This window comes from Stigmatopora nigra, chromosome 12 (genome assembly GCF_051989575.1).
Source record: "Stigmatopora nigra isolate UIUO_SnigA chromosome 12, RoL_Snig_1.1, whole genome shotgun sequence".
Lineage (NCBI taxonomy): Eukaryota > Metazoa > Chordata > Actinopteri > Syngnathiformes > Syngnathidae > Stigmatopora > Stigmatopora nigra.
The window spans coordinates 9420067-9440911 of record NC_135519.1 but is presented as its reverse complement, the minus strand read 5'-3'; the positions used below and the strand labels follow the sequence as shown (position 1 = coordinate 9440911).

Genomic DNA, 20845 nt, shown 5'->3' with positions numbered 1-20845 from the left:
ATTTTAAATGATTTCATACCTTCTAAATGTGACCTATATCTTGCATCATTATTTTGTGGGGAAGTAAACAAGCCACTGAAAGACTGCCCACCCATTTTACAACTAGGGTGTGGCTGTGGTCAGAATTTACCAATTAACAAACTGGCAGAAGAATCCATTTAAAATGCCTTAATTAATTCCATTTGGTTTAAGATTTTCCAGTTGGCTTTTTCAAGTTTTTTGTTTGTTTTAGTAGAAGGCAAAAGAACAGCCCCTAAGTGTAATACTGAATTTTTATGTAGTGTCGTTTTAATACTTTTTGACATTATGGCCATAAAGTTCAAATTTTGCTTTAACATTGTGCATAAAAAAAAAAAACATTTACCCAGTATGAGAGAAAATGTGCAAACTTTTACAATCAGAATAGTTCAATTTTTGATTTAGATTTTCTCTCTCAAAAATGTTTTTTACAATTAATGGTTTAGAAAAATGTACAAGAGTACAAGTTTTAAATTATCTAAATCTCCTTTTTTTAAATAGCACAATATTCTGGCGTAAATCGTGTATTAGACGTTTTACATACACAGTAGAGACTAAAAAAAAACAAACATTATAATATAGTGTACCATCATTTGATACATAAATACCAGCCAGGTTGGACTTCTATGGTCTTTGTTGAAGTGTCTTCCAATAAGACAGCTACGTTGGAGATGTTACGTGCTGTAGAGCTAGTGTCACAAGACACAAAGCCCACTGGCAGGATCAAAAAGGCTTATCTTCCCGTCCAAGGTTCCAGTCAACAGCTATGGGAGAAACAACAGAAAATGTCATTAAACTTTATTTAAGAAAACAAAAAGAGAAAAAACCTAAACCATACTCCTGCACCGCATCCATGAACTATTCGAAATGGCGATTAGGCTGTTTTGAGTATGCATGCTAGTGAATTATTTAATGGTCAATAATTGGTGCATTGAACAAGTACTTTAAATGCAGAACATTTGGGGTGGTAACATTTTCCATGTGGATATTAGGTGACTTACATTACATCGTAATGAGATACTACTTGAAAATATGGCGTTTTCCAAGAAGCTTGTACACGTGTAAACACACGCAGACACACAAAAAGATGTTAATTTAGCACATATACAAGCACATGTTTATGTAATCACTGCTATATTTCTTTGCAAAAGGAAGAATTACCTCATTTCTAACAGTCAGCAGAGCAGCTTTCATCTGAGCACTGATTGAAAACAGCGGTTTGACGTGAGCATTACATACCATTATTATATATTACACAGAATGTACTTATTTAATTTAAACTCCTAGGGGAAGTATGCAAATGATCTGTTACTTATGTAATAGCCCTAAAATGAATAAACGGTATGAACATTTAAAGGTCTGAATTCAGCTTTATTAAAATACTCTGAAATTAACTTTAAAACTCTAGTGATAACTGCAATTTATTATGTTACCTATTTTCTAAAATTTCAAATTACGAACTCATTACATCATTTAACCCCATTTCGGCACTTATCAGGTCAGTTGTGAACATAAAAATGGTTACCAAATATAATATATGCATAAAGTGTTAAAGTCTCAAATTTGATAGATCTCTGCAGTGCTTTTTTAAACATACGAAAGTTTTGGGAAAGACAGAGCGACATAAAAAAACATTAAAAAAAAGATCAGACCACCATATTTCTCTCGCACATTCCAAAGCTTTTTGATGCGCACAGATCATCTACGAGCATAACAGCTGCATTGACCAGCTGTAGTTTGAGGATGAGTACTTTTGACTTTTTACCATGACCTCCTGTTCAGTGACCTTAGTCTCGAATGGCTTCACTGTCTTTGCCCATGGGCTGCTGCTATACATTCTAACGAGTTAAAAGTTTCAACGAGCAGCTTTGTTACTGAGAACGACTCAGAAATGGTACTCACTGCGTTGAAGAGAAAACTATACTGTTAAAATCCAAGTGTGACTTCTGACTTGAGTTTAGTGAGGTTAACATAAGAAAAGGGTTCATGTTAGGCTATGAACTGCGTGACTTCCCTGAATTTTGAACGTGTACAAGAACAAAAAAAAGAAAAACAACACAGCATCTGTTTGATCTTGTATGAAAGATTTAACAGCAGGGTCAAAAGTCCTCACGCATTAAGTTAAGACAAGGCCTGATTTATAGCTATTAACAGTTATGCCCACTTAAGAAATTTGTTTTTCCCTTATGAGAGTTTTATAGAACAAGATCTACCATATGACATGGGAAGTTGCAACATTTTTAATAGTTCTCCTGAGGTCTCACTCAAAACCATTTATCAAAGTAAAAAGTTGCATGACATGTCATCTATATTATATAATCTAAGTTATTGTTGGGCAGGGTTCCTCAATACATGATTTAATGTCGGGAAAAAAAATGTGTTTTTACTTTTCTGATGGGAGCTATCCAAATTGTCATAGGTGGCTGGGATAAACTCCCGCACTCCCTGCGATCATTGTGAGGATACGTGGTACGGAAAATGAATGAATGTCAGAAAATCACGATGAAGGGTGCAGCATGTGAGGTTTTGATTGAAAAAAACTTTTTCTCCACGTAAATGATTGAAATAATCGCTAAGAGGAGCAAAGACTATCACCAAAATAACAGGATGTTCTGCACAGATGGAAAGCAACAGGCACACGAGAGATGGGAAGTGGCGCCGTAAGTCATCTATGAGACATGTGCTACATCACAGAAGGACATAAGACGTACTGTAGCATCCATACATTAGACCACATACTGTACATAGTGGAGCAGGTGAGTTTTCAAAAACAAGTAAAGGCCTTACACCAACAATATGAAGCAAAGCAATTTGTTGTTACTTCTTTTCCCATTATTTTGCTCTGTTGCTGTTTTTTATTAATACACCTATATATGCAAGATATTTACTTATTTTGTGGCTTGCTTGAAAGAGACTAAAAATGTTTTTGAGTTGTTTTTTCCCCAAGAATCATAGCACTGTTATTATCTGAGTATTGTACAATTTTGAATAAAACTATCTAAATTTAAGACCAAACCACTAAATAATTCACACCACATTAAAATCGGAGCCTTTAATGGTCTCTCAGAACAAAAGACCACAATATTCGTAATAAAATTTGTCATAACTTTGTTCTACATTCATAAGATACGTCAGTTTTCAGCATGGGAAAAAATAGCAAATTGCTAAAAAAAAAACATCAGATATGTTTGGCCATATAGGGTTATCAAAAGCTAAAGAGAAAGATCTCATAAAACATAAAGCAACACTTCCATTTATTTATATGATTTGCCCCAATTGAACGCAATGATCAGAATGATTGTCAAGTCATGGTCCAAGTCAATTGCTGGTCACTTCCAATTTACAAATCAGTTGGGATTTCAGACTAACCAATGCCATTTGGTATTGTTTTTCAGTTCTTATTTCAGGCAGAGTTCAAAAAGTCAGGCTTAAATCAACATGCTTAGGAAGAACCTCAGAAAATGCCGTTTTAACTTCACTTTGGGATGAATATTAATCATGAGCTAATCCCTCAGTCTGGTCCAGCATAAGTGGCCTGCAATTAATCAAAATTTTCAGTGCCTGTTGGCTGTCCCATTACTTTTGCTCACATGGCAAGAGCCTCGTGGCTTCCTGTTTAATATTGTACCGCCTCTATTGAACACATGCCTCCTGCTCTTAGAGAAGTTCTGTCTCAACTCAGGCTCTCACTCAGATGTGACATTCTAAAGCAGACGCCTCAGTGTTTGCTGTCTGACCATCAAGTGGAGAACTTCCGAGGAAGAGAAAATTGAAAAAAAAAAAATAAGAGGAAAAGTAGTGGGAATAGTTTCAAATGCCAACTGGCCACAAATGAAATAATAGAGTGAAGAAAGTCAAGTGGGACGCCAGCTGCATTTTTTTTCCAGGCTGGAAAGAGCAAAGATGATACATGTGGACCCTCGGAGGCAAGAGCCAATGGGATGATTCACTTCTTATTCCAAGATGCATGTGTGTTTGTGTGTGTGTAGAGTGGTAGTGGGGGGGAGGGGGGGGGGGGGGGCTGATAGACACATTTGCTGGTGTCAGTAAGCGGTCACTGCTCTGCAATCCTGCAGCTATCATTATACAAAAGAGGTCCCCTGTTGTTAAAGTACAACAGATGAAATTATTGTCACTTCATCAAATGACTCAATCAACACTTTGATAGTATGCCTATTTCAGTTCCATTCTTTTTTCAAAGAACACACATGCATTCATTTAAAAACAGAAATGTCCAAGTGCAATTGTGCATCTCAATCAACATAATCTCATTTCATGCTTGACACTTTAGAAATCTTTTGCGTGAATCGGATGCAACACATTTGCAGCATTCGTACTCTGTCTGACTTTAGCCGATATTCTCCAAACTAGAAGGGCATTATCATTTTCTTGGTGATACCCCAACATCCAAGTAACTACATTTAGGGAGATTTTTTTTGCATTGGATTTTTGTATTAGTTTCTGAAATGAATTTGGAAAAAAATACATTGGATGGAGAGCTTTGCGAGTCAATGGGATGGCGATGCAACTAAAATAGACGAAACCTCGGCACCATCTAATCCTGCTGAAAACAGAAAGCCCAATCTTCATTTTATTGGATATTCATCAAAATCCTACGTTGCCGTTAGAACCAATTGCGTAGAAAAAAAAACTGGGACATTTCATAGAATGTGAAAACAGATGTAAACGATTTCCACACTTTTCCATCATATTGTATAGAATTTTAATGTGATGAAGATGTTTTCCATCTCTGGTTTGGAACAACACGAGGAGCTATCAACAGCTTCAGATTAGAAAACACAGCCATCACAGTAACCCAAATAAAGTACAGCCCCATTGAGCCTCTTTCCAATGGTTGACCCAGTAACCTGTTTCTCAGAGCTGACTGGTGATTTGCCTCAGGCCACCTATAACATTTTTGCTTGCCTTTATATATGATACTGAAAGACTTAAATTCCATAGGAGGAAGCAAGTTCAGGCACAGCATTAAAAGTGCATTGACTTCAAGGCACGTCTTGCTTTGAAAGTTCTTTCTCTCACAAAACTAAAAAAAAAAAAACTATGCATGCACCAAAACAACAGGCCCAATACCCTTTTTGTTACATATTTGAAGGTATTGTACACTCCTGGTTCTGAATTCATATCCAAGACTGATTTTACTGCAAAAAAATATATATATTTCAAATATTTCATTTGTGAAAGACTTAAAAGGACAGAAAAAAACAAATGAGAGTAAAATATAGGGATCTCTGAGCGTTAAGCAGCAAAATAAACTGGTGACGTGGATAGGACCGCCTTGATGGTCCTTTGAGTATTGGTGGAAAACATGAGTGGTAAATGAGTGGAAAATATGCATTGCATTATCTGTCTGGGCCGTCCACTGGAGAGTTCTCACAGCAGTAAATATGGACAACATCTGGCCCAGAGATATGGCTTCCGAGAAGATGAGCACAGGTTGGGCAAATTGTTTTCATGTTGCTGTGTCATTTTTTGAACAAATCACTTATTAATAATAAATTATCTGAGACAATAAATAAAATTTCCTTGTAAAACTGTCAACTATCAGTTAGTCTATGGTGCAATACCAATAGTTAGGCCTTGTTCTCTACAAACATCCTGTCAAATCGCTTCTGGAGCCACATTATTCAACAATGGATCGAAAATTGTGGTACTGGTAAGGACATTATTTTTCACCAAATTGTTATTAGAAGGTTAGAAGGTGCCCATGGAGGATATGTACCTCCCACCAGTTTTAGCCCGCCTTTCATGTGTCACTATATTATCACAAACATTCTTCTAGACACTGCAAGGTTCCCAAAACGATTATTGCAGCATGTCTGAGTCGGACATTGCAAAGAAAAAAAGGGCTTTAGGACAATTAGTAGAATGAAAATACTTTATCATAACCATAAAACTGGTAGACAGTCCTATACTTCTTATTTGTAAGAACACTTCAATGTTAATAAGCTATGAGTCATCTCATATCTTACCTGTGGAGTCGCAGGGTTAAAGGCCAAACTGAGCACAGTTTCAGAGTGTCTTTGGAGCTTGTGAAGGTAGCTGCTGCTTCTTATGTCATACACATATGCCTGTAAAGAAGATAAGGTAAATAAACACTAATATTTTAAGCACTTTATTGATCACTTAAAATTTATCATTGAGAATATGAATTTGAATATGAATTCTTCGACCTTTGGATTTTGCTAATACATTTCAGTAAATGCCTAATATTTCCTTCCAATGTTTTTTATCCACACAAACAGCATAAGGGAAAAGCAGGACATTTTCCAAGACACTTTGAAGTCAAGTAAAAGTCACTGTCTGGAAAAGCAATTTAGCAACACTATTTCATGTTGAGTTGGACTTTGGAAAAAGGTCTGATTCCAATTAAAAAAGTCTGAGTCAAGGCAAGTCAAGTGCAAAAAAAAAAAACCCTTAGTGTTCACAATGGATCCACAAATGGTTCACCGTGAAGCAATAGAATCCTGCTTTTTTTTCACAGCAAATCCGTGAAAAAAAATGTATATGGAAAAAATGAAAAGAAAATGATGTATCACCATAATTAAATATGACTATACAAATAAAATGAAACAAAAGCAAAAAATATTAATCATGGAAAGCTTTTCAACCTATTACGTACCATAGACTGCTAAAGGTAACATGGTTTACTTTTAACAAATCCTGATTCTAAATTACTATGAGTAAGAAAATTATGCTATAGTTTCCACCGCAAATGTTTTTTTTTGCCCTACTATAAAAATGAATGAATTGGGAGAAAGTTATGTTTTGATGATTCTCTTCAATGGTGCCATAATTCTGATCCCATCATCGATTAAATTATAAATTGTGAAAATCAAAACCACACTGATGACACAAGTCTTAATTGCTCCGTAATTCAACTTGTTCATCTAGAAACTACAATGACTTCATTTAAAGGCACTCTGTGGTCTCCTTTTTCCCTTACTTTGTACGCTTATTTTCGTTCACAATTAAATCATCACGTTGAAGGCTACACGGAACATTTTCTGTATCTACAACTTACACATTTGTCCTCTGAGCCACACGCAACGAATCGACCACATGGTGAAATGGCAGATGAGCACGAATGGCAGCGGTTTAGATGGTTTTCATACCGCCGTACACACCTGTAGACAAATTGCATTCAAACTTGAGTCATTCATGAGAATTATACAAAAACAAAGAAAGATTGGAAATAATTGCCTGGTTAAAAAAAAACATGCAATCTCCACACAGGTGGACAGGACCTGGATTTGAAACCAGGACCCCAAAGCTGTGAGGCCGACGCGCTAATCACGCACACCTCCTGGCCGCACATCTTGACATGTCACACTTTTGCACTGCACATTAAATAACATAGAGGAATTTAAAGACCACGGCAGTCATGTCCAAAATCTGCTAAAAAGATAACTACTACTTTGGAGAATATTTTCTTAACTCTTCTAGAAATACAAATCTGTGGGGCTGTATAAAGTTGGCTGCAGCCAAAGTAAAACACAGGAAAGAAGAGAAATGGAATGAAAAATGGGCAATTCTTGCCACATGCTGAGTTGTTTGATTTGCTTTGCAACTGCATGAAATGTCTTTACAATACCTCTGACAACTCACTGAGCAAAGGCGTCTGTACATGAACTGAAATTATGGCAGATCTACACCTTAACTGGATCTGATGCAAACATGGGTTTACATTCATGCTGTGGTCGTTGAAGCGATCTGAAAGTAGGTCAGATCTTTTTTTTTTTTTTTAATAGGATGCAGAGGCAGAACTTGTGGGAAGATAAAGACAATATAATGTATAATGGGATCAATACAGACTATTTGAAGATAATATTGCAGAATTATTATGACTTCTTTTTTGACAGAGGTCCATTCTAAGGCAGATTATGTCATGTACGTACACATGTGGTCATGGGTCACAGTCACAGTGACTGCAGCCAATTATGTCAAATATCATTCAATATAAATTGTGAGTAAAAAAGGATGACAATTGCAAGAATGTAGCCCAAGAGTAAACTAGAGATGACGTCCAAACCTGGAATAACACGCCATTTCTCTGGGCGCAGAATTTCACGGTTCTAGATTCAATAGCACCAAAAAAGAGGGCAATGTATGAATTGATTGGTAAACTATAGATGGCTGTTATTGCAGAAAATGCTTGTCAATCACTTACAATTATATTCACTCCATACTGGAAAACACAACAATAAGCCAGTCATTATGCTCTATTGTGAAGTAAATGAAGGCTGCAAGAAGGACTAACTGAAAAAACATCACTCCAGAGATCTCACAGGGAACATCAAATCGCACCGTCAACTAACATATGCTGGCATGAGGTCAAGCCCAGTTAGAGAAAGGTATTTCCCAGCACTGCGACCCAGTTACAAAACGTAAATAGCGAAAACAGATGCGTGAAGATAAAAATGGGAAGTAAAGTGACATATTATAGCAGTGACAACACATCAAGTAATTGGCAGCTAGTAAAACTCGGTGAAATGGGGAAAACAGGAGGAATACTGTTGGGAGTAAAATTGAATTTCTGAATACGTCGTTTCTTTGACCTCATTGAATAGCTTTGCCGTTTGTTAAGAGGACATAGCACACTTCGTCTCCACATATGAGGTGTAAAAGCTGACCCAGTTCTATACAGTAATATAATCATATTATTAATATTGGAATTTTGAATGGATCAGATTTCGAAAAGAAGAAGAAAAACAACACTGACAAACAGCCGTTTAAACTTATATAAACACTGCCTTGGTTTTCTAGGTCACATTGTTGATCAATGTTTGGAAAAATGGAGGAGATGCTTAACACATCCTCCTGTCATGGTGTTGCATGAGTGTTGACTGTTCAGTTTGTGAGTGACGAGTATAGGAGAGCAAACTGGAAGGTCTAATGCTCTTTTAGTGGGGGTTATTTCATGCACCCGAGTATTCAGTCAGACAGGAGTAATCTGCCATTTCAGCACTGAACTTTTGAATGGAGATGGCTTCTAACAATATTTATACAAACACTGGCTATCCAAAAAACAGTCACCACTTAAGCAAATAATGTAGGTAAAACTTTTCCATTGGCTAATGATTCTGTGATTGATGTGTTTTAACTGGCAATATTTTATCCAACCCTAAATGATGCAGTGAGTAACTTTTCATTTCTTAAACCACGTCAAAAATAACTATGGAGATTGTTGAAACTTTTCAAATTGGTTAGGAGTCAAATGAATTATTCAATAGTGATGAATCATAATTTTCTGGGAAAATTTGCCATTGGAAAATTATCGTGAGAGATCATTTCAATGTTTCGTGAGATTTGATGGTGGAGAGTCGAGCGCTGCTTAATTGGAAAAGTAAGGACATCATGGGAGAGAGCCCATGGGATTTTAGGGTGAACAACTACATTGCCTTAAGAACATTGTCGGGATGAAATAACATTCTAAAAAATTGTAATCTAAGAACAAACTTTCCCTCCCATTATAAGCAGTGTTTAATCTCAGGGGGTTCAAATAAAATACTAAAAGAAATCCAATTGAAGACTATGCCAATTAAAAACGTGTCATCTCAAACAAAGAGTTAAAAAATATTAATGGATTTAGTGTATTTCAGATCAGGACTTTAAGAGGTTTTTGTGTTAACATTTCAATTTGTGCTTTCTGTATATAGTGAATTGTGCTGCAATGGTCAAATATAACTATTTCAACAACAATGAATCTTTATACTAACCGAAGTGTGCGAAGGTCCCACATCTTCACACCATCCGTGACTGCACTCGTGAGGAAGAGGTTATACAGGTCTGGAGCCTGTGTGCTGAACATTGAGCCCTATGCAATATAGGCAAATAGACAAAAATGCCTCGTCAGGACACGCATGACTCAAATAGTTTGCGACTTAGCTTCTTAGAATATCAAGTACTGGAAAATACTTTTGCAATATAGCCTGTATAAGCAAACAGATTCCAACTTTTTCATTCCACTTCGCACAAGAGTGCACGAGGAGGTAGAATTGAAGCCAATGGTAGTGAAGATGGAATGTGAGATGTTTTCTTTTCAACAATTTGTTTTCCATTCTTGATCCACCACAGTGAGATAGCCCTCAGTTGTATATATGATTTCCCCAGCACACATACCCAGATTCCACGACATCCTTACCGACTTATCAGATTCTACATGAGTGAGTGTAAAATAGAAGGAGAGACTTTCTGTTTGAATTTCCACAAAGAGTGTGAGAACGGGAGTCTGAGAGGGCATTTCCAGTACAGTTTTCCGAGAAGTACTGCACTGTTTTGGTCTGATGAGTTCCAGGTGAGTTTTTACTGAGGAGGTGATGGAAACTTCTAAGATTGAAATGTAGCTTCCCATGCTGCCGTTCAGGAGATTGATGGCAAAAGAAAAACGACTACGTGTCCAGGCTGGGGTTATCTCTTTGTTATTCTCCTATAATAACCCCTTCAACACTCCTAAGGCCTTTGGGCACACATTGACGCAATGGCTCAGCTGAAAAAAACTGAGTCAACAATGAGGCAGCACAGTAGGTGGCATGACCACAGCGAGACACCTGTGAGGTCGAGGCATGACGTCAGCTGTTTGTGAGGGATTTTGGTAGCATAGGGTTTACTCAATACAGCACATACACTCGCAATTTGATACACACAAGCTATTTCGTCTTAGGAATGATCAATATAAATGCTGCACCATTACTTTTCAAGGGAAATGATTCACTGTTGTTATAGTAAATAATGCTAAATGATAATGACCATGACTGGTTTTAGCCACCGAGTGGCACATTTACACCACACGTTTGCTGCCTGAAAAATAATGTGCTTCTTATGTAACTGCCGTAACACTCGAAGATCTTATGCAACATCATAACTCTGCCAAAGAGTTTACCCTTCATGATGAAGATGGAACTCACGCTCCACGTTGATGCCAAAACAAATTATTTTTGTTTCGGGTGGGATGGATCTTGACATTGGTTTTCCTAGGCTTTTTCTGGGTCTCTTGCTATTAGGACTTTACAATGTCCTCATTTCATGTATTTAAAATGTCTTTTTTTTAAATTTACAATCACAAAAAATAATAAAATAATCTAGGGTAGTAAAATTGTCATGAAACAAAACTTTCAAAATAGGGTGTGCAATGTTCTGGGATAATCACCTTGTTTTGTGTGATGCAGTGGATGGCTTTGTTGTGAGCATCAGGCAGCTCTGCAGCAACTTTGCCGATGTTCATGTCAAACACTTGAATGGAACGATTGGAAGAACAAGCCAAAACAATGTCTGCATCAGGAAAGTTATGGGAACTATTGTGGTGGAAAGTAAAGCACAAAATTAAGTTCAATTTAAGGAAAATTGGTTAGAAGTCCTAAAAAAAAGAAAAAATAAGTATGTGTTCTTTTACTGGGTTCACTTTGCTTGCGCATGTGACAGAAGAAAGAAGGTTATGATATAATATCACATTACCTTCACATTACTGTCTATCATCCTATGAAAGGATACAGGAAAAGAAATCATTAATAGCAGAAAGGTCTGTAATATGTGTTCCGGATGTTGTTGTAAAGCGGCTTGACAATTTGACAAAACTTCGCTGCTGATACCTGGGGAAAAAAATATTTGACAACTTTTTATAGTGTTTAAACTGAAATTAACACTTTACAGTGGTGTTCTGGTTCAGTCATTGTTTTTAACCAGTCTTTAATATTGGAAAAGCCAAATAAAGTATTACCTTATGTCATTACTGTAAATCACAATTGCACAGTATAGGGTTTCTAAAAGCATGACTGACAATATTCATTCTATAATATTCAAATAAAATATATACAAGACCACCAAATACCACATTACCTCTTGATGTCATCATGAGTGACATCCAGATGATACAAATACAACTGTAGGGAGTCTCCAGATGCCAGAAGCAAAAACTTGTCCAGATAATAAAACTGGGCAGCTTTGATATGTTTTGGGAACATTTTTTTACCCTATAAGAAAACAATATACAACATAGTCATAATCCTAAATATATTAGACAGTGTGTAATAAATTGGAATATGAGGACAATGTGACAGTATAGTTAAAAAAAACAAAGAAAACGAGTAGGTATCGTTTAATCACTGTAAATTAAACTGAAAGGATTTAAGTATTTTGTATTGCCTTGGTAACTAAATTTAATGCTTTTGTCTTCAAAAATTGAATTTCTTAGTTGTCTGTGCAAAAAATAGGAGCGTATAGTAATACTTTATGCACAAATATTTATGCAAAATAGTAAAAGACAGTCACAGGATTTTATAGTCTGACACTTTGCAATAAACGTTGAATGTTTGGTTAATACGCTGCATTGGATTTCTTAATTTGACCATAACTACAGAAGACTTTATTTGACAAATTATTACTTTTAAATTTAATTTGTCATCATTTTTTTTACAACATGCTAAGTAGAGAAAAAGATCTTTCACATGAAAAAAAAAACGGAGAGCTGGGTTTCTATTTCAGTCCGAATTACTTTTCATGTGAATTATGAATTGCCTGTAGTGAGCCTTTTTTTTGACATAAATATGCAAATAGCACGTTAGTGGTCAGGTCAAGGGTAGTCAATTGATAGGAAATACAAGACTAAAGGTATCGTTGTCAGGTTGGATTAGGACATTTACCATGATAATAACCGGCTCAGGGAGGTCTTGAGACCAAAGCCGTAATGTCTGGTCATGTGATGCACTTAACCAGGTTTGTCTGTTGAGGCTCCAGCTCACACTGTTCACTGGCTTGTCGTGTCCTTAAAACAAAGAAAGCCTTTAGAATTAGATGAAATTAAAAAATGTGGATTGAGGGGATTACTGCTACCCTTGGACATCTGAATTGTGATTGTTGTGTATGTGCTGCCCTCTTTTGATGCTTCCGGGATATTTCTCAAATGTACTACCTCATTCTCACCAAAAAAATAATAATAATAAGCATATGTGGGAGAAAAAAAATCCTTATCTTCAAGTTTGACATTTATAGTTTGGAGTCTGAATAAAACTAGGTGATTCATCTCAAGCCAAAGATCCATTTCAAAGTTATTGAAAATAGCCTAAAGAGTTCTCATACTTCTCTTTCAATAAATCATTACATTATTTACCCTCCCTGTCTCTTAAAATGATTTCAATGTAATGAAAGGATATTTGATGAATTACAAAAGAATGTGAGAGGTTTTTCAAGGTCAATTTGGAAAAAGAAAAGAAAAAAAAGAAACAATGAGATGATGCTTATGTAAAAGTACACAATTTGATCAATTATGATGCTTTCATGTACCTGTATAAACAGCAGGATTGCCTTTAAGGGAAGACTTGTACAACAACACAGAGTTATCGCCAAGACCACAAAGGATTTGCTTTCCATCACCTAAGACATATTTAAAAAGACAATGATTAATTGTTGTGAAAAATAACATATAGCTTTTAAAAATCTCTAAATATTAGAATGTGTAGTTTACATTACAGGCTTTAATCCTTACCTGAATATTGGACGCAATAGACAGGCTTGTTTGCAACACTTAGATGAACACGAAGAACTGTAGGTGCTGCTATGTCTTCTGGGTAATCTTTGAGGAGTAATCCCCTAATTGATCATTAAAATTAGAAACAAATCAATTATTACTATATTATATGATAGGTATATGGTATTTATTAATTATGTAAGGCACGTACTTCTTTTGGGTTTTCCTAGAGGATTGACCTTTCTGAGCATTTGTTCGGTGTGAGATTTGAAGTTTTCTACAGTAAATCAAAAATTTCATGAAACCATTTTGACAAGGGTTGGTTAAAGAACATTTTGGTGAGGTTAATTGATGATTGATGAATAAACCAAAATTGAAATGTAGCTAAATTACAACAATAAACTCGCTTGAGGTTGGGTTGAGAACATTTTGGAGTGCTGGCTGACACGAACCCCAAAAGTTTGATTCCACCCTCATCAAGTAAGGTAAAAGTAATTCAGCTTGATTTCAACATACAAGCATACATTTATTATTATTATTAATCTTTACTTTGCTACCTTGGGGAGCTTGAATATCCAGATGATTTCACCTTTGAGTGGAAGACTAGGGGCTGTTCCTTGATGCTGCTACTACCTATGGTGCAAACAAAACAAAACAAAGTTATTTTTTTCCTGTTTCCTACCCCTTCATTTTTTATAACAAGATTTATCAACATAATTCAATACATAATTATACACATAACCAGTGTCAAAGGACACCATGTGAAAACGGTCATCCCCAAGAAACTTGAGGAACATAGGGTTGTTGACTCAATTTTATCATTTAGCTGAATGTTGTTAAACAGTAAGCCTCTTTCTAAAAGCACATTTCTGAATGTTCAAAATAGACAAAACCTTTTCAACTGTCTTTCCACAAACAAAACGCTGCCCATCATCCCTCACCAGATAAAATAATGTTTAAAAATCCCAAATAAACAAAAATATAATTGTAAATGAACAACAGTGGTGTGTGTGGTGAAGTTTTTATGTGAGTTTTCCGACAAACTTTTTCAACAAAATTATGAATTAATCGCTGAACCAAACTTTAGACTACTAATGATATTATGAGTCACCCTGGCCCTCAGATTTACGCCATAGTGGTGAAGTAAGCTCCTTCAGACTTGCTGTGGACATACAATGGAATAATGTTTTCTTTTCCAAGAGCCTGAGAGGTTTCTGCTTGGATGTATTAAAGTTCTACAGATATAGTACTTAATAACACAGTGTGATTATGGCTGCATTAGTCAGTAAATGCTTGTGGCTTTAGGTCTGACAGAGCAGTTGTGGAGTATGTCTCGACCCCATCTCCACTGTGTGGTTCACCATCTCCCCTCAATGCAACTGTGGGGAGTCAGGATAATGTTGACCTTATCCACCACCACCTTTCCAGGAGAGCCACATAAATACCAAGGAGAACAACTACTAGAGAATAGAATTAAGCCTAGTAATTGTAAACCCAGGTTACAAATGGGTGTACAAACTAACCCCTGTAGGATAATCAACACCCAGCTATTGAAAGCAATGTTTTCATGTGTGCTATTATGTTTCAAGTACTTGGTGAAATGCTGAAAGTGCTCAAATTTAAGGGAGTTAAAGAGCTCATTATGATCCCGCTACTGTGTGAAGGAAATTGTATTTTCCATTTTCTCATGTAGGCTTACGATGAGAGATGGTTTTGTGGAACAGACTTTGCACGAACCAACAATTAACGTAATTTAAACCTGAGGTAAACAGCAATTGCTTTGTTTTTCTGCAGAACTTTCCCTACACATATGTGAAATATATAATTCACTTTCAAAACCATTTGTTAAATATGAATTGAAGTTGCAAAATGTGTAATCAATCCAAAACACTGCCAGAAGCTTATAAAATTAACATAATAATGCATTTTATGAACCACAACATCAATTATTTGTATCTTATTCTCTAGCAGAACTGCATTTGCATGAGTCCTGCACGTCACTCACACTTGCAAGATAATTAATAAAACTAGCTATAACACAACATGTGGGGTGTCTATTATAGACTGCTGAAAATGTGTGATACACAACGGCCACAGCAATGACAAAAAATGTGTATTGCTATAAGCCATTGTACCAGCAGGATTAGTTTGAAGCTCTTATGTAAGGGTTTAATTGTCACACACATTTTTAACAACAGGCAATCATTTTGAAAGCATAAAAATATAGTCTGACCTTTTTTCTTCGAATGATTGCACTCCTTTTTCAACTCAGCATTCAGAGGAGATTCAAGCATTGGGGAGGAACTGGAATCAAGGGAAGCATGACCCGATGAGTTACTGGCATACTGGAATGATAATAAACTTTTCCATTCCCGGATTATTATTCGCTTAACCATAACGATGTTGACTCAAAAAATCCAATTTGGAGGCAGCAATCATGACCGCTGCTTTTACTTTACGATTTTCCATATTGTATGAATACGGTTCTCAACTGACTTTCTATCATGCTTTATATTCCACAATATATACTGTATGTTTATGTGCTTACATTGTAGATAAAATGTAAAATTAAATTGCTTACTGATATTCAGAATTACCTTGGAAATATTGAAAAGCTTTGACTTCCAGTTTGGATTTTCTCTGCGTCATCCAAACAGAACTCCAAGAGGCCCACACACCGTGTAAACAAAGAACTTACTAAAAACAGCTTCTGTGTGAAAAGAATTCAAATCCTGTCAATGCTGATCATCTGTTAATATTTTAACATGTATCTATTGCAAATTATTTTTTTTAGAACTTTGAGAACATGCTTTACTGTGGAAAGAATCAAGCAATAATTCAAATGCAAACATGTAAATGCCATTGCTAAAAGTCCATAAGTATTCTGAAAAGGCCATTAACACGTCTAAATGTATCAGACAAAACTTTATAAAAACATCCTTCATTTAGTTTAATGATAGATTTTAATAGGTGAAGTAGTAAAGTTTTATGTGAAAGGAAGCACATTTTTCCCTAGTACGGTCTGACTAAAAGCAATTTGTGCCATGGTAAAAGAAGTAACTGACTCAATCTATCTGTGTTGAGGTAAAATTATTTAGTAAACATGCAGAGTGTAGTTTACATATTTAGAGAGCAAGAAAGACAACCATTCACATGCAGACAAACAAAAAGTGGAATTAATTCCTCTCTGCCTACAAAAAAACTCAGATGAATGTGCCACTCCAACAATGGTATTTATCAAATCTCTCAGGGTACGACTGCCTTTCTAATACACATTTGAAAAGTGATTAAATTTCAAAACATGGAGGTTTCTGTTATTCATCATATACTCACAGACTTGATGCCCTTTTTACAGAAGGCCCAAGACCCAGCCATTGCGATGCTTAAATCCGGGTTGTCTAGAATCAGTTAAAATACAGTCACAATGGTTTCATTTCATTTTGTTAAGATAAAATACCTGGAAGTTTACCATTATAATTTTCCACTTTTTACAATTTGATTGTATTAAATAAACAAGCATGTATTGTGTTACAACAGGCTGAAGGCTGAACTCAACTGCAAGAACACAGGCACCAATAAGTACAAATTCTGTCTGCGCATGCCACCTACTGGCAAATTCCTAACAGACAAAAGGCTACCATCTACTGGCTAACTCCTAACTATAATTCAGCAATTTTCTTATTTAGCCCTGAGTATAGATACATATTTGGAGACGCATATCTACAAAAAAATCTGAGGAATGGCTCAAAATGATATTGTATGTATGTTATACACTATCCATGACTACAACATGAAAGGCAATCTCACAGGATTTCAGCCTGTTATGGATAATAATTTATTTTGTTACTGTAATTGCAAAAGGAGCGCCATAAGAAACATACCTGTTAAATGTAGAACTGTTACCAGCTCTGATGTAGCCAGATTGACTACATAAAGACCATCAGTGCATCCAACATATAACCAACACCTGTCTCGAGAAAAGCAAGAAAATCAAATCACTGAAACAACTAATGACGTGAAGGAGAATGTTGGCTAGAACAGTAGATATTTAATTATTATTTTTTCTATTCACCAGCTCAGACAGAATGAAAAATAAACCAACTGGAATATGTTATCATTGGTGGTGGCTATATATTTATTTTAGTTTTATTAGACAAAAATAATAGATATGTAAAGTTTTTCAAATTACCTTTTCTCTCCATTAGTGTCATCATTACATGTGCCAAAGAAAGCCATTTTGAGAACAGATTTTAAGATATCCACTTCAGGTGACTTTTCTGCCCCTCCTATAAGAATGATTAAAAACAGTATTAGAGTAAATAGCCTCCTCGAACTAGTAGAAGCAACGTGTACTCTGTGTCTAGGTTGTCACCTGCTTGATGTCTTTGTTCACTCTTGTGGAGGTCTATTTTGGTCACAAGCTGACATGAAAAGTCACTGAGTAGAGAAAAGCACCAAACCTAAAGCAGACAGAAGATAGTTGTTCAACCATGGTGTGAAATTACTTTTTGTGAAAGTAATTTTACTGCAGTCAAATCAACAACCTGTCCGTCAGAGGAGCCAATGACTATCTGGACATTTTCCTCGATGAAAAGGGCACCGAGGAGGGGACAAGCTTTAAATAAAAGATTAAGTAAATACACCAAAAATATGATTGGTTCATTTTATGTTATTATATTAAATGACATACCTGACAGTACAAAAGATTGGTACAAAACTGCTGCAGTATTTAGATCCCAAACCTGAAAGATAGTTTGGTCCAGTTCTATCCCTCCAACATCTAACATAAAATAATGAATTTTTCGAACTGCTCAACTCCGTACCTTGAATGTTCGGTCCTCTGATGTCGTGACAACAATGTTTTCATTCCACGGACAAAACTCTGCTGATGTTACAGGTCCCAAATGGCCGGTCAGTGTCGAAATTGTTTGCTTTTTCTCATGTGTGAAACAACCATAATTGATTTAGCATATGTATCAACAATTCAATTAAATTAGTCTTCCAAGCCTTAAACTGTATTTGATGTCACAGTACCTGTGAACTGAGAATATATGTAGTGGCTCCAGCACATACAGCAACTCTATCATCAGATAGACAGAAGGAAAGATGGGCCACTTTACCGAGCAAGGTTCCAATGACTGTTCCAGTTGCAATGTTTCCTGTGGTCAAAAACAAATAGGTACAATATGCCATTATAAAGCAATACAAGTGATCACCAATGCAATTCAAAGCTAGATCAAAACAAAACTGTTAAATTACTCATGTGTCAGTATCAAAGCTCAGCATGATTTCTAGATGACATGAATATACACTGAGCAAAGACCTCTTTTCATACCTTGGCTCACTGTTCTCTGGCACACTTCCAGATTCCAGATAATAACATAATCATCCGATGCAGAACAGAGGAGGACAGGTGAGTCCTGATTTCCAAAAGTCATTGAGGTAATGTCACCATGATGGCCAGTGAGAACAAAGGCCTGAAGAGACATTAAAAAAAAATAAACACAAAAAAATAAACACAAAAAATAAACCTGATTTTGTATTTATGTATTTATATACATAACACTCCAGTAGATGGCAGCGTCACAAAAGAATGTTACAACTCAGTATTTAAAATTAAAGTGACAGTCTATCATGGTTTGCTCAATTGGTAGACAGACAGTATAATTTGCGTATTTTAATATTCCATATTTGCCAGGTTAATTAACAGCACTTATTTTGACCCAATTAAGTAATTTAATAACGTTGAGTTCCCTCAGACTGTCCCTTTAAGAATTTCTACATGGCCATTTTCCAAATGTAAATAAATACAACTGGATCTGCATTAAAATGTTTAGGTTTCAAATGATTTTTTAGTAGTCTTTCATATTGGTGCCTCAAACTTAGCTGCAATTTCATCATAAAATTAAAAAAATATTAAAAAACTTAATTCTGGTCATTGAAAGTCGTTACAAGCAATGCAAATACCGATACATATATTTCATTGTTGATATATTCAAGTACATTTTTTACTCCACAAAAATGCACACAAACCTCCTGCCAAAAGTCCACATTAGTATAAATGAGAATATCTTTCCCACGCACTGGAATTCCAATGTAAGAAGAACAACAAGCCAACTGCTGTTGCGACACAAGTCTATCACATGCCAATTTGAATCGTTCAATTATCATCTTCCTTGTCACTTATTTAGCTTCTACTAATGACTTTCGTTTGAAATAAATGAAATATAAAACGTTTTGTTCAAATTTAACGTGTGTTGCAAACGCCTTTACAACCTCTCTTGTGGACACGCGCTAGCGGTTGCTAGGAGACCAATGGGTTTGCGTGATTAAAAATATATTATTAGGGATGACTTACTCCCATTGACTTTGATGTCAGCGGTGCAGAAATTTCCTTCAAAGTGATACATCTTTCTTCGGTGTTTTTAACCATTTATTTTTTACCACCAAGTGGCAGTCAAAATTCATTGTTTACTTCCTGTTCCGCAGCGTTCAGATTACTTGTGAGATGTATCCGGCCTTGTCTTCACTAATGTTAAATACTATTTTGACATAATCAAACAATATAAAATAATCTAGGATAGCACATCTACAAATGTAAAATGAGTTTCATAAACCATGTTCCTGGTGTTATTCTAACTAGTATTTTGGTCAATGATTATTATAAATAAGTGGTTTTAAGTTCCAAAACCGAAATCCAGTTGTTAAATCGGTTTATGTAAAACGCTTTTGCAATAATTGGAACTTTGGGTAATGTAGTCATTAGTGAACAACCGGATATGACGACAATTGTGCGTCAGGTCGCTAGGTGTCGTCTGCCCTTGTACTCCACTGTAATTGGATGAATGAGTCGACGTTCAAATGGTCTTTGAGGCATGACTGAGCTTTTGTAGTAGAGAGCTAACTTTAGCTAGGCTGCTAGCATCTCCCATTGCGGTCAGGCCAGTCGAGCTAGCCCACAATTGGGATCACTGTGAGAATTATGGGCATTACGGTAACGCAACGTATTGTCTTAAAAGTGAAAGTCCCCACATCTAAACATTATAATAAAAACGCGTAAATAAAAGAGCAAGTACTGTGAAATTACTAGTATGACTATCATTTTTACTGATTAAAAAATAATATGAAAAGTCGTCGTTATCTAAGTATCGTCACATAACTGTGACATTAGATTACCCTAAAACTGGTATTTCCTAAGAAAAATATTTTTACATTTCCCCACATTTGGTGTCATTTCGGGTGATATATAAATAATAAAAATACATTTGCCATATTCAGTAAAACGTTCGATACGACATACCACATAGACTTTTTATGGGTATACTTTAAACCTAAATACGTATACAT

The 20845-nt window shown here is 35.8% G+C and overlaps 1 protein-coding gene across 4 annotated transcripts; it reads right to left on the bottom strand.

Annotated features, from left to right (window-relative positions):
• Nucleotides 1-418: 418 nt before the first annotated feature.
• On the bottom strand, nt 419-20215 carry wdr27 (WD repeat domain 27). 4 transcript variants are annotated; one of them, XM_077730262.1, is made up of 24 exons: nt 19857-20215; nt 18834-18975; nt 18533-18657; nt 18322-18435; nt 18189-18240; nt 18043-18113; nt 17871-17958; nt 17688-17784; nt 17380-17465; nt 16832-16896; nt 16096-16208; nt 15732-15802; nt 14056-14131; nt 13710-13775; nt 13517-13620; nt 13315-13404; nt 12675-12796; nt 11872-12005; nt 11527-11624; nt 11186-11307; nt 9756-9853; nt 7061-7163; nt 6009-6107; nt 419-782 (listed from the first exon to the last, which is right to left on the bottom strand). In XM_077730262.1, the coding sequence occupies exons 1-24, from the start codon at nt 19929-19931 to the stop codon at nt 714-716; spliced, it is 2280 nt and encodes a 759-aa protein (XP_077586388.1). In that variant the 5' UTR covers nt 19932-20215; the 3' UTR covers nt 419-713. The 4 variants fall into 4 exon arrangements, 3 of the variants coding, with proteins under 3 accessions (XP_077586388.1, XP_077586387.1, XP_077586389.1); XM_077730261.1 differs by lacking the exon at nt 19857-20215 and adding an exon at nt 19532-19821; XM_077730263.1 differs by lacking the exons at nt 18043-18113; nt 18189-18240; nt 19857-20215 and adding an exon at nt 19532-19821.
• Between the last annotated feature and the right edge of the window lie 630 nt (nt 20216-20845).

What these genes read in the sequence shown, in the direction of transcription:
- wdr27 (XM_077730261.1), bottom strand. Translation starts at nt 19,669, where the DNA reads ATGATAATTGAACGATTCAAATTGGCATGTGATAGACTTGTGTCGCAA. An exon ending in GACACTAATGGAGAGAAAAG is followed by an intron (nt 17,466 to 17,687) that starts GTAATTTGAAAA and finishes TTCTCGAGACAG; the next exon opens with GTGTTGGTTATATGTTGGAT. An exon ending in GGATATTCAAGCTCCCCAAG is followed by an intron (nt 13,776 to 14,055) that starts GTAGCAAAGTAA and finishes GATTTACTGTAG; the next exon opens with AAAACTTCAAATCTCACACC.